This window comes from Bison bison, unplaced genomic scaffold (genome assembly GCF_000754665.1).
Source record: "Bison bison bison isolate TAMUID 2011002044 unplaced genomic scaffold, Bison_UMD1.0 scf7180017864032, whole genome shotgun sequence".
NCBI classification, from domain to species: domain Eukaryota; kingdom Metazoa; phylum Chordata; class Mammalia; order Artiodactyla; family Bovidae; genus Bison; species Bison bison.
In genome coordinates this window covers 1,332,005-1,344,758 of record NW_011494604.1, presented here as the reverse complement: position 1 = coordinate 1,344,758, position 12,754 = coordinate 1,332,005, and the positions used below count along the sequence as shown (strand labels likewise).

Here is a 12,754-nt window from a genome sequence, read left to right as displayed (position 1 = left end):
GTCCCTCTGTCCCGTCGTCATCCAGTGAAGGGGCCGAGGCCTGCCCCCGACAGCACTGGCATTTTTGCCAATGCCGCCACCCAAGTGGGTAGAAGAGTGTGCCTCCCTTCTGTTCCTACACTTGATCGGGGTCCCCTGTCTCTCTTGTGGCTCCTCGGCATGTTCTCTCTCAGAAGGCCAAACTCTGCTTTTCTGCAGTTTGGGAGCTGGGTGCAGATAGGCCTAGAAGGCGTATCTGACCAGAGCTTCTATAGGCCCTTGTCTGCCCTGTGCAGTCACCAAAAAGCCCCCTGTCCCTCTCCCTGAAGCCTGAATGTAGCCAAGCCCCACCTTGCCAGCTGTCCTTCCTACCACTCCAGCCTGACTCCTGCCCACAGCTTCTAAAGTTAGGTCTTACTACACCGCCAGTACCTCTCACCTCCCAGTACTTTTGTCCTGTGACCACTGCAGAATCCCACACTCACGTTTCCAGACGTTTGGGCTTGCACTCTATCTACTAGAAGAGGGCGTGCTGCTGCCCGGCACAGTTCGTCTAGGGATGGAGAACTCTTCATGCCAGGAAGCAGACCTTAGATTCCTCCCGTGGCTTTTCAGTCCGGCTGTCTTGGGTCCAGAGCCCAGCTGTGCCACCTTGCCTGGCCTTTCCCAAACCTTGAAGGCAGCTTTTATTATATTCACTTTGCAGATGAGAAGAATGAGGCTCTGAGTGGTTAGACAGCTTCCCCTAGGAATGGGGATTGTTGTTGGTGTTTAGTTGCTAAGTCGTGTCCAACTCTTTGCAACCTCATGGATTGTAGCCTGCCAGGCCCACTGTCCATGGGATTCTCCAGGCAAGAATGCTGGAGTGGGCTGCCATTTCCTTCTCCAGTATATCTTTCTGACCCAGGGATCGAACCCACGTCTCCTAAACTGGCAGACAGATTCTTTACCATTATGCCATCAGGGAAGCCAGGAAATGGGATAGCTGGGTTTTAAACCCAGATGGTTCTTGACTCCAGAGCCCGCAAACCCTTCCCCTCCTTTGTTAATATGTTAATATGTCTTTGTTAATATGTCCAGTTGGCTCCTGAAAGGCCAGGTGATGAGAGCAGTAGTGTGTCACCTGGTCACTGTCTGCCTGCTTTGTTCTGAAATTTTTGTATCTTTTAAAAAATTTTTCCGAAGCAGGAAAAATTTCTGCTTCTGTTATTAGCTTCTTATCAGAAAGTCTGTCTTCTTAAATGTTCTGCTGTCAGATTGCATTCAGATTTCATTCCTGGATACCCTGGCCCCACATCACAGTAAGGGAACCAGGACCCCAGGAAGGTCATTGATTTGCCTGGAGACTTTCAGAGAGGCCAGGATCAAAGCTGTCCCTCACCCAGTCACGGTTTATTAATTGTGTCGCCATTCCCATTTTTCAAGTTGAATTGATTTGAATTAATCAGATTGGGAATGTACTGGATGGGAATTTTTTTTTATTGATTCTTTTCCTGAGCTCTGCTGGAGAACAGGCATTGAGCAATTGGTTTGCACAGACACAATCATTCTGCCAGACAAATGCCCTCCAGGATCTGTTTGCAACTGTAGGGCAGCCCCATGAGGAGATTCTACTCCAGGTGAAGAATCTTATTGTTTACACCAGGGTTAGTACAGGTAGAATTTCGGGTCAACATACAGGGGAATTTTTATTACAGGAGATGAGATATTCCATAAACCTTTGCCAGGCCAGGATGTCAAATCTTCTGCAGACTTCAAAAAAGCAGCAATTCCTGGGTTCCTGCTGAGATTTAAAGTTGAGAAGATCTTTTGAAATGGTGACAAGGAAAATTGGTTTGTAGCAAGGCAATGCACTGAAGTAATCATTCTTTAGCTGTTACAAGTTTATTCCTGGTTGAATTTTGTTTAGTAGCCTGCAGTTCTTCTCTTGGCCTCTGGGTGGCCCCCGTGGGGCCCCCGGTCTCAGGTTCACCAGGAAGCCTTTGCACATAGAACTCCCCAACCACCTTTCTGGACATGAGTTTGAGCAAACTCCAGGAGATACCAAAGGACAGAGGGAGGGTTGGACACGACTTAGAGATTGAGCAACAACCACCACCACCTTCTATGGGCTTCCCTGGCAGGTTAGTGGTAAAGAACTTGCCTGCAATGCAGGAGACGTGGGTCTGATCCTTGGGTCAGGAGGATACCCTGGAGACGGAAATGGCAACCCACTCTAGTATTCATGCTTGGGAAATCCCATGGACAGAGGATCCTGGCAGGCCATGAGGTCGCAAAAGAGTCAGACATGACTTAGCAACTAAACAACAACAAAACCACTTTCTATAAAGGCTTTGCTGCTGCTGCTGCTAAGTCATTTCAGTCGTGTCCGACTCTGTGCGACCCCATCGACGGCAGCCCACCAGGCTCCCCCGTCCCTGGGATTCTCCAGGCAAGAACACTGGAGTGGGTTGCCATTTCCTTCTCCAATGCATGAAAGTGAAAAGTGAAAGTGAAGTCGCTCAGTCGTGTCCGACTCTTAGCGACCCCATGGACTGCAGCCTACCAGGCTCCTCTGTCCATGGGATTTTCCAGGCAAGAGTACTGGAGTGGGGTGCCATTGCCTTCTCCAATAGAGGCTTTAGCATCTGGTAATAACTCGCCTAAATCAGTCATTACACTGGTAATGAAAGAAGCCATTCAATTGATGGATAGGGTGATCAGAACTGAAATGGTTTAAGCAACATGGGGGATGGGAGGATGAAATGGCAAAATTTTAAGCAGGCAAAGATTAGAAACCATCTGTCATACCGTTTCAGAGTAAGTGCCTCATGCTGCTGCCAAAACACTTTCCACAGCTGTGAAACCAAAAATTCCTTTAATGAGAAACAAGGACTTTTGTTCTTATTGGCAACATAGCTCTTTAAAATGCAAATATTAACTAAAATTTCTATTGAATTTAACAGCTTTCAAAGCAATTTCAAATGCATCAATGATTGAGTCTTCATGACCACCCTAGAATATCTACTACCCAGGAAAGTAGATATTCCCTGTTTACCAATAAGGAAACTGGGACTCTAAGATCTTAATGACTTTCCCAGGATCACACAGTAAGAGGCTGAGCAGGAATTTTTTAAGTAAGCACTTTTTTGAGATACAATTCACATACTGAAAAATTCTTCTTTATAAAGGTCATAAAATTATAATTCAGTAGCTTCTAGCTTATTCACAAAATTCTGCAACTATCACCACTAATTCCAGAACATTGTCATCATCCCCAAAAGAAACCCTACACCTATTAGGAGTCACTCCTCATTCCCTGTTCCTCTCATCTGCTGCTGCTGCTGCTAAGTCACTTCAGTCGTGTCCGACTCTGTGCGACCCCATAGACGGCAGCCCACCAGGCTCCCCCATCCCTGGGATTCTCCAGGCAAGAATACTGGAGTGGGTTTCCATTTCCTTCTCCAATGCATGAAAGTGCTAGCAACCTCAAATCTATTTCCTGTTTCTATGAATTTGCCTGTTCTGGGCATTTTGTGTAAATGGTATAATACAATATGTGGCCTTTGGAAATTGGCTTCTTTCACATAACATATCTCAAGGTTTGTTCATCTGGTACCATAAAACAGCACTTCATTCCTTCATCTGTGACCAAATAACATTCCATCATGTAGATTTACTACATTTGGTTTATCCCTTCATCAGTTGATGGACATCTGGGTAATTTCCACTTTCAGGCTATTAATCCTATGCTAAACATTTGCATATGAAGTTTTATATGGACTTATGTTTTTAGTTCTCTTGGGTATGTATCTAAGAGTATAAAAGAGTGGGTTCAGTCAGAGTTCAGATTACCCTCCAAAGGAAGTGTCTTCTCAGAAAAAGATGCCACAGACTCAATGCTCCATGAACGCAGCTGAGAGGCACCCCTGCTTGGCACGTGAAGTTCAAGGTTTTCACCACTCAGCCTAGAGCCCAAGTGGGCTGCAAGCCTCCATCCCTGCTACAGTCCTTCTGTGTGGTCCCTTCTCTCCCTCTGCTGAATAGGAAATGGACTTGCTGGGAAGGCAGAGGGAGATTTGGAGCGAAAGGGATATATAGCTTCTTTACGTGCATACTTAGCCCAAAGCCCAAGACTCAGGTGTAAGCAGGGCACTTTCTTGGTGTCAAGAACTGTGAACGGTCTGAGATTTGGTTTTACGCTTGTTGCTCTTTCACAGATGCTAACAGAAGTGACCAGACTCCTGGGTCAGGGACAAGAGACATAGTGCTTGTGGCATAGCAAGCACTACAAACATCAGCATATTTGTTTTGGTTTGCCAAAGTCCCATGGGGGCAACCTGATGGGCCCCTGTGGAACCACGTGTAGTGAGTCTGGGTCACAGCTGAGGAACACTGGACCAAGGGCCTGGCACTTGCTGGCCTTAAACACTGTAGCACATGAGCCAGCACATTGGGAACGAGCAGTCCTTTCATGGCCACACTGTGTGCCCTCACCTACTTAGCTGCCTGCGTTACTCTCTGTAACAGTGGGCGGCTGAGCCTTGCATCCGGCACGCTCAGTCAGAATGTGCAGGTATGCTCAGGGCCACCCAGGAAAAGCCACGCCCAGAACCCAGGCCTCTGGGTGCTTTTCCACCAGCTTCCTCTGCCTGTACGGGTTTCCGTGGGACACGTGGCATGCTTGAAAATCAGCCTACCAAGAGGCATGAAGGTGGGTGGGGTGAGAGGAGCAGGTCCACCGCTTTGATTTTCTGGGTCTGCCAACTTCTTTGGGTTGCTTAGGAGATGATGAGGACGTGGTGGCCAAGGCCAGTTGCATCAGATTTGGTAGACCCAACTGTTTAATTACCAAAACTGTAGTGGGTCTTTGAGTGGACATACAGTGTGTGTAGTTGAAGGAAATATAGGGAGGGTTAGGTGAGGGAAATGCAGACCCATGGGCGTCCTGCTGAAAAAACTCAATTCATGTGACCGGGGCACCACCCTCTGCTCCCAGGCTGCTCTGCTCCTTTACACATGCCCATCCCCTTCCTCCAGATGCCAGGCTCTCCATGAGCCCTCACATCCACAGCTCCCTGCTTCATCCCAGAAACCCTCTGGCCCTCCTCGGAAAGTTCTGGGCCCTCCATGACTCTTTGACTGCTGCCTCCTGCCACTCCCTGAATGTAACTCTAAGGGGCCCAGCATTCACACAGTGGGTACATGGGCTTTTCCCTCTGCTTCCATGTTGGGGTGAAGGTAGCATCTTTCCTTTCGTCCATCCTCTCTCACCTGTGAGTGCCTCAGGTGGACTCCTCCCGGCCCCCTGCAGAATCTAGCTGTGGTTGACCTGGAAGCAGAGGTTGGAGGCTCACACACAGGGAGGGGGGTCAGGAAAGCATTCAGGGTTCTGCTGGCGACAGACAAAGAGGGGGAGAGCCTCCTCTGCCTCCTCTGTGGCAGTATGTGGAGTCCACTGAATTCTGTTTCGTCTCTCTCTCTCCCTCCCTCTGCCCCGGGACAGCTCTTCCCAGCCCCGCTGCAGACGCTCTCCAGGAAGATCGTGCGGTCCAAGATGAACAGCACCCTGGTGGGGGTGTTCACCATCACCCTCGTGTTCCTGTCGGCTTTTGTCAACATGGTGGGTGGCTCCACCTCCCCGGCACCTCCCAGCCCACTGGAGCCCTGAACCCCACAAGCACCGGCTGGGAGGAGACTTCCCCCGGACCCTGGGGTTCTCCCTCCCTGGAAATTCTTATTTGGGTCTCACCTCAGGCCTGGGATCAGATTTAGCTCCTAAAGCCTCTCACACAGCCTTTAGTCCTCACTCTCTAAGACAGAGGACCAGAAAGGCTTGCGGAAGTACACCCCCAAGGGAGATTTATGAGCCCTGCCCTGGGTAGTTGGGCAAGTCTTGACTGTTCCTCGGTCTCTTCCATGCTCATCCCCTGCCCTGGTCAGAGTCAGACCTCACCCAAAACCAGGGGGCATGGGCACGTGCTGCCTGTGGAGATGGGCTGCGCTGGCCTGGGCCCCCGTGGGCTGAGCCTCTCCTCCCCCGCAGTTCACGTGCAACTCCAAGGACCTGTTTGGCTGCCTGGGGGACGAGCACAACATCAGTGCCAGTCAGGTCAATGCATGCCACGTGGTGGAGTCGGCCGTCAACTACAGTCTGGGTGACGAGCAGGGCTTCTGCGGCAGCTCCTGGCCCAACTGCAACTTCCCCGAGGTACTGGGCAGGGTGGGGCAGGATGCAGATGGGGACCCGCCACCAGCTCTCTCCATCCTCAACTACTCTGATGGACAGTCAGGGGCCCTCAGGCTCACTGCCATTCCAGAAACCTCCTTCCCCCGGAGTCTATCTCACTCTATGTGCCAGACACCTGTGAGCAAGGCCAACCTCCCTGTATAATATTAACAACAATAACAGCATAGCTGTTGCTTATAGGGTGCTTACCATGTGCCAGACACAGTGCCAAGAACTTCACATTTACTCATTTAGTCCTCAGAGCAACCCTGTGACAAAGATGCCATTATTAGCTCCTTTATACAGATGTAATTGAGGCACAGAGAGGTTAAATAACACGCCTAAGGTCACACAGTTAGCAAGTGGCAGAGGCAGAGTCCTACCCAGGTCAGGTGACTTCAGAATTTTTGCTCTTAACCTGAAGGCAGAAATGTTTCTGGACCCTCAGCCTCAGCAGCATGCCCCCATGCTGCCCTGGGTGGCCTGCCTGACCCCTTTGCTGTAGGTCAGAGAGCAGAGGGGAGCAAAAGGAACTATATCCTAAACCAACACTACCACCTGCCTCACCCATTCAAAGTATAGTTCAGTAGCTTTTAGAGTATTGCTGGGTTGGGTTCTCCTACTAACTAGGGCTTCCCTGGTGGCTTAGATGGTAAAGAATCTGCCTGCAATGCAGGGAGACCTGGGTTCAACCCCTGGGTCGGGAATATCCCCTGGAGAAGGGGAATGTCAACCCACTCCAGTGTTCTTGCCTGGAAAATTCCATGAACTGAGGAGCCTAGTGGGCTACAGTCCATGGGGTGGCAAAGAGTCGGACACAACTCTTAGTATATTCACAACGTGTGCAGCCATCATTATAATGGAATCGTACATTTTTGTCACCCCAAAATGAAATCGTATACCTACAGATCACTGGGTTTAAAAATCCAGTGTCGAGAACCCTTAGCAGCATGGTATGCTGAGTGCTGCGCCACCCTGCTGGGCTTCCTCAGGGAGCCATTCTGCAGAAAGCAGCAGGATCAGGCTTCCAGCCCAGCGCATCGCCTCCCAGCACCGGTCACTCTCACAACCCGACTCCCAACCAGGGCGCCCGTGAAATCTAAGATGATGGTAGTTTTTGCCCTTTTCTGGGGAGAAAGCCCATGCCTTCTTCCAACTCCCAAAGGGCCCATGACTCATAAGAAGGCTCCAAGATGGCAGTGAGGGCCCCTGGGGACTGTCACAGTGCTGGCCTCCTTACCTGTCCCAGGGAAGGGGACTGATCCACCTCCCCTATATGGATGGGATCAGGGAGACTCAGTGAGAAGTAGGGCTCCCCCACACCAGTGTCACCCGGAGTGCTGGTCCCTGGGCCCCACCATGCGCTCACTCTGCCCTGGAAGCCATGCTCCAGCACCTGCCCTTGGCTTTCCACCTCTCTTCCCTCTCACATCTGGCTGACAGCCTCTAGGAGCTGCTGCCTGAGGGCTGTTGGCTGGAAGCCAAGGCTGTTTTTGGTCTTGCACGTGTCCATTGGTGGCTGCTCCACGGGAGAGCAGGGGAACAAAGTGATGGCAGGGCCTGTCCTGGTTCCTCGTTTGTGGGAGATGGTTGATCACAGCCTTCAGCCCTCACCAGCCTGACCTGTTTTGGGCCCTCAGATCCCAGGCCTCACCAGCTGCAGACCCCTCAGGCTGACCCCACCCCACAAGTATTGTTCTGATTCAGCAATTCAGCAACTCCTCAGAGACCTGGATGGACCTCAGCATTAAGCTTTGGCCTTGTCTGGGCCCCGGGTCTGAATGGGCCTCCAAGCTGGTGCTTTGTCCCCCTCCCCACCCACCGAGAAAAGAATTATTATCCTCGAGGCTGATGTGTCTGTGCGTGCCCTCCCTACTCCTTCCTCTGCCCCTTCCTGCTGGTGAGTTGAAGCAGGTCCCTCCCTCCTCCAGTCAGCAGGGGCTACCCTCACTTCCAGCCACCAATACTTGGCCTCCATCCCAAGGCAGAGGCAGCAGTGAGATGCTTTGCCTGGAGCAGAAATAGTGATGCTAAATTTAAAAGAAAGAGCAAAATAATAGATGCTGACTGTCTTGGATTAATATCAGGGGACGACAGAACAGAAATTGACCTCTGAGATGGCCTGGTTTGACCCCTTGGACAATTGTCCAAGGCTCTGAAACTGAGGCTCTGAGACCAGAAGGGGTTCCCCCCAAAGTACAGGGAGAGGCACAGTCCCTCATCTGAAACCTTTCAGATCAGATATGTTTTGGACTGTAAAATTTCTCAGAGTTTAAAAGGTTATCTCACACCTCGGTGCAATCTGGGCAGCACCTGATAATGAATCACAGAAATATTTCTGCAGCAAAATGTATGAATAGTCACAGGAAGCAGGACAAAGGTGATACTTCACATCACGTCAGTAGATCAGTTTGGCCACCAAATAAGGCAGTTCAGATGTTGCCATCACATCAGTTATGAAAACACTTTCAGTTTTCAGGACTTTGAATTTAAAGTCGCAGATCCAGGGCTGGAGCCTGCACTCTCATAGTTATGGAGGGCACCACACACTGTGCCAGGGGGCGTCATATCATTTTTAATCATCACAGTAAGCCCATGAGAGAAAAGGCTTTGTATGCAGGGAAACAAGGTTAGGGGCTTCCCTCCCGGCTAAGACGGTAAAGAATTTGCCTGCAATGCAGGAGACCTGGGTTCGATCCCTAGGTAGGGAAGATCCCCTGGAGAAGGAAAAGGCTACCTACTCCAGTATTTTGGCCTGACTGTATAGTCCATGCGGTCGCAAAGAGTCGGACACGACTGAGCGACTTTCACTTTCAACAAGCTTAGAGAGGTTGAATAAATGGCCAAAGTCACACAAACAGTCCATAATGAATCAGGGCTGAAACTCAAGTTTGCCTGAGCTGAAAGCTCTGCTCTAACCATTGGGCCCCACTGCTGGAACTAGTGATATTTATCCTGCCAGCCCCATCTCCTGGTTTCTACCCAGGGCCATTCACATCACAGTATAAGTTTGCATCAGCAGAAACATCCCCAGACCCGGTTTCACCCGAGATCAACACAGACTGGAGAGAGGCTGGGGGGCGGGTGGGGCCCGGGGAGGGGCGGGACCCTAGGAGGGCGGGGCCTGAGGAGGGGGCGGGCCGGGCGCTAAAGCTGCCGCCCTCTCTCCGCAGTACTTCACCTATAGCGTGCTGCTCAGCCTGCTGGCCTGCTCCGTGTTCCTGCAGATCAGCTGCATCGGGAAGCTGGTGCTCATGCTGGCCATCGAGCTCATCTACGTGCTCGTCGTTGAGGTGCCCGGTGTCACGCTCTTTGACAATGCCGACCTACTGGTCACGGCCAACGCCATGTAGGTGGCACCTGCCTGGGACCCCAAATGGGGTCTGGAGCATTGCAGAGAGACAGGAAAAACGGAAGACTGGGGCCGCAGGGGGCTTCCAGAGGAGTGTCCTTTTGCTCCCAGCTCTGACCACCTAGGCAAAAACAGCACAGTGTCTTTTTTCTTTCCCCCCATCCCTCTCCCAGTGATGAGGGTGGCCTCAGGGCTACTAGGTCCCCTGTCCTTCTGCCTCCAGACGCTTACTCAGTCCTGACTTCAGGCTTCAGTGATTTGTTCCTCATCTGTCCCAGGCAGCCTTTGATGAGCTATTTTCACTTCACTGCCCTTGCAACCTCAGGCCCAGAGGGGTCAAGGTTCAACAGAGCTGGACAGCAAGGTGTGTGGGAGCAAAGGAACAGCCTCGTTGTTTGTGGGCATTTGTCCTGCCTTAAGCCAAACACCTGGACATACTTTATCCCTTTCATCCTTATGGCAACTCGGCAAAGTAGACAGGGCCTCCCTGGACAGTTGGGTAGTTTGTGCATTGCTCAAAGGCTCCTTGACTGTGATGGTGAGCAGCCAGGAGGTGGCACGAATGAAGATTGTGCCCCGGGCATTCTAGCTGGCAGTCAGCCTGGTCAAATAGTGACAGATGTCAGATTTCCCAGGGAGGTGGCTCTGTGAGGGGAAAGAGCTCTGATTTGGGGTCGAATTGAGTTTGAATCTCAGCTTCAGACACATATTTGGCTATTTTTCCTGAACCTCCCATTATTTTTTCCCAGTAGAGTGGAAATAATAATACCTATAGTAGTAATATGTGTGCAAAGTGCCCGATACATAGTACCCCTTTCTTCCCATTACCATCCCTGCCCCCACCCCCAACACACACATCAGGAAATGCAAAACATGTGAGCTGACAGGTCTGTGTCCCTTGAGAAAATGCAGCAAACTGTGCTTTCTCTGAGTTGGAGGAAGGGATTCATTCATCCATCTACCCAGTCACTCAAAAATATTTACGGAGCACTTGCCCTGTTCCGGGCACCAAGCTTGGCAGTGGAGGTATAGTCATGGATAACATCGGCCATATGTCCAGTGTCAGAAAAGATGTTACCTTCTTGTGCAGAGAATGTCACCTGAGAAAATGAAGATGTAGTGAAGGATCTAAGGCAGATGCAAGGAAGAACTTCTCAGTGGCCGTGCGGGGATGTGGGTAGATGACAGGGAGACTGGAGCATGGGGAGCAGTGCAGTTTGCGGTCCTGTGGGGACCGGAGAAGGAGGAAGTTGACCCTTCTACCCAAGGATGGGACAAGAGCGGGACTCTGCCTGTCTTTCTCTCCTGCCCTGCTCCTCCCCTACACCCCCTCCCCTCCTCCTACTAAAGCAGCCCTACCCAGAGAGTGAAGGTCCTTTCTGGGTTGAGAAACCCTGGCGTGGCTCTAGGGCGGCACTGTTTACTAGAAAAATTATGCAAGCCACAGATGTAATTTTAAGTTTTCTAGTAGCTATATTAAAAAGCAAAACATGCAATTAATTCTAATAATATATTTGTTTAACCAATATATTCAGAATATTATTTTCATATGTAGTCAGTTTTAAATTACTAGTGAAGTATTTGATATCTTCCCACACTGATTCTTCAAAACCTGGTATCTATTTTACGCTGATAGCACATCTCAGCCTGTACTAGCCACATTGTAAGCTCAGTAGCCACATATGGCTAGTGGCTACTGTACTGGACAGTACAAGTGTGTGTTTCTCCTCTGGGTGGCAGCGACGGGCTGGGGTGGGAGAGGGGACAGGCTGCTGCCCAGGTAGGGTCCCAGGAAAGGACTGGATGATTTGTGGTCCTGGTGACCAGATGCTAATAGGGACCAGGCTTTCTGCAAGCCTCCTATTCTGAAAGTGTCCTTGGATTGGGGAGAGGGATGCTGGGGGGATGGCAAAGGAGCAGCAATTGTGGGGGCAGAAATATAAGGCATGGGGACACAGAGCTGGGTGTAAAGGGTGTAGAGGGGACAGAGGCGGCAGAGAGGCCTGGAGGGTATGAGGCAGGGAGCAGTTCTGAACAGCCCTCTCCAACTCCTGTTCACAGAGACTTCAACAACAACGGGACCTCCCAGTGGTGAGTTGAAGCTCTTTGTTTGAATTCCCTGATACGACCCCTGCCTGCCAGAGGCCACCAGCTCAGGCCACCAGCCCAGCAGAGAAAGCAGCGGTGCACAGGTGGGAGGGGGCCTTGTGGCAAGGTGGGTGATGAAGGAGGAGGCCCTTCCCTCTCTAAGTACCAATGGGGCCTCCCTGGGTAGGTACCGTTCTTTCACTGTCTCCATCACCCCAAGATGACTTACAGACTCGGGACCAAGATTATCAGGCCTCAGAGGCCATTCCACAGGCCTCCAGCTCTCTCTGGGGGCATACATGAGACCCCAGGCACAGGAGAACACGTGCCCCTTCTGCTCCCAGAGGGGAGGAGCAGAGGCCCAGGCCTGCAGGGTTGGTTGGTTAGGTCTTGCCTCCTGGCTGCTGCTGCGCAGGGAGTATGCAGCCTTCAAGGTTTGGGCTCTTTCCTAGGACAGGAGAAGGGTTTGGGACAGCTGTTTTTTATTAGGAGCATGAGTAATGTTAACAGAAATATAATCAGATAATAATTGCTACCAGTTTTGGAGTTCCTACCGTTTCTCAGATACTATACAGGAGTTTGCATATAGTATCTGTAATTCTTGCCACAATCTTGAAATGCGGGTATTGTTATCCCATTCTACAGATTAGGATATTAAGATTCAGAGAGGTTAAGAGATTTGCCCAAGGTTGCCCAGAGACAGTATGGCCTGCCTGGCTCCCTTGTTACAACCCCTGTCTTGTCAACTGAGAGAGACCTGGGATGATACATTGCCTTGTAAGATGGCCCAGTTCATTTCCTGTTGTAACCAGAGGGAAGCACCCCAGTGATGCAGGGGAGTGAGCCTCAGTGGAGGAGTAATGGCTGCTGGGCTGCAGGGCAAGCAGGTGCTGTCCACCAGGAAGACGGCACACCTCAGGCAAAGTTAGAGCAGGAGGGTGAGGAGCGGGGAGTTGAAGTGGGAGGAAGACAAACAGGCCTGAGCGGCCCTCGGAGCCTGGCATGAAGCATGGGGCCTCTGTTTCCTGCCTGCAGCCCTGAGCATCCAACCAAGGTGGCGCTGAAGGTGGTGACGCCCATCATCATCTCCGTCTTCGTGCTGGCCCTGTACCTGCATGCCCAGCAGG

At 51.0% G+C, this 12,754-nt stretch overlaps 1 protein-coding gene across 1 annotated transcript in view; it reads left to right on the top strand.

Moving 5' to 3' along the window:
• ADCY5 (adenylate cyclase 5) overlaps positions 1-12,754 on the top strand; it is a 161,330-nt gene that overhangs the window by 134,204 nt on the left and 14,372 nt on the right. Inside the window, exons 16-20 of the mRNA XM_010834408.1 lie at positions 5,465-5,581; positions 6,005-6,169; positions 9,361-9,536; positions 11,601-11,630; positions 12,663-12,753. Coding sequence (XP_010832710.1) covers positions 5,465-5,581; positions 6,005-6,169; positions 9,361-9,536; positions 11,601-11,630; positions 12,663-12,753 — 579 coding nt within the window. The remainder of the gene's footprint in view (positions 1-5,464; positions 5,582-6,004; positions 6,170-9,360; positions 9,537-11,600; positions 11,631-12,662; position 12,754) is intronic.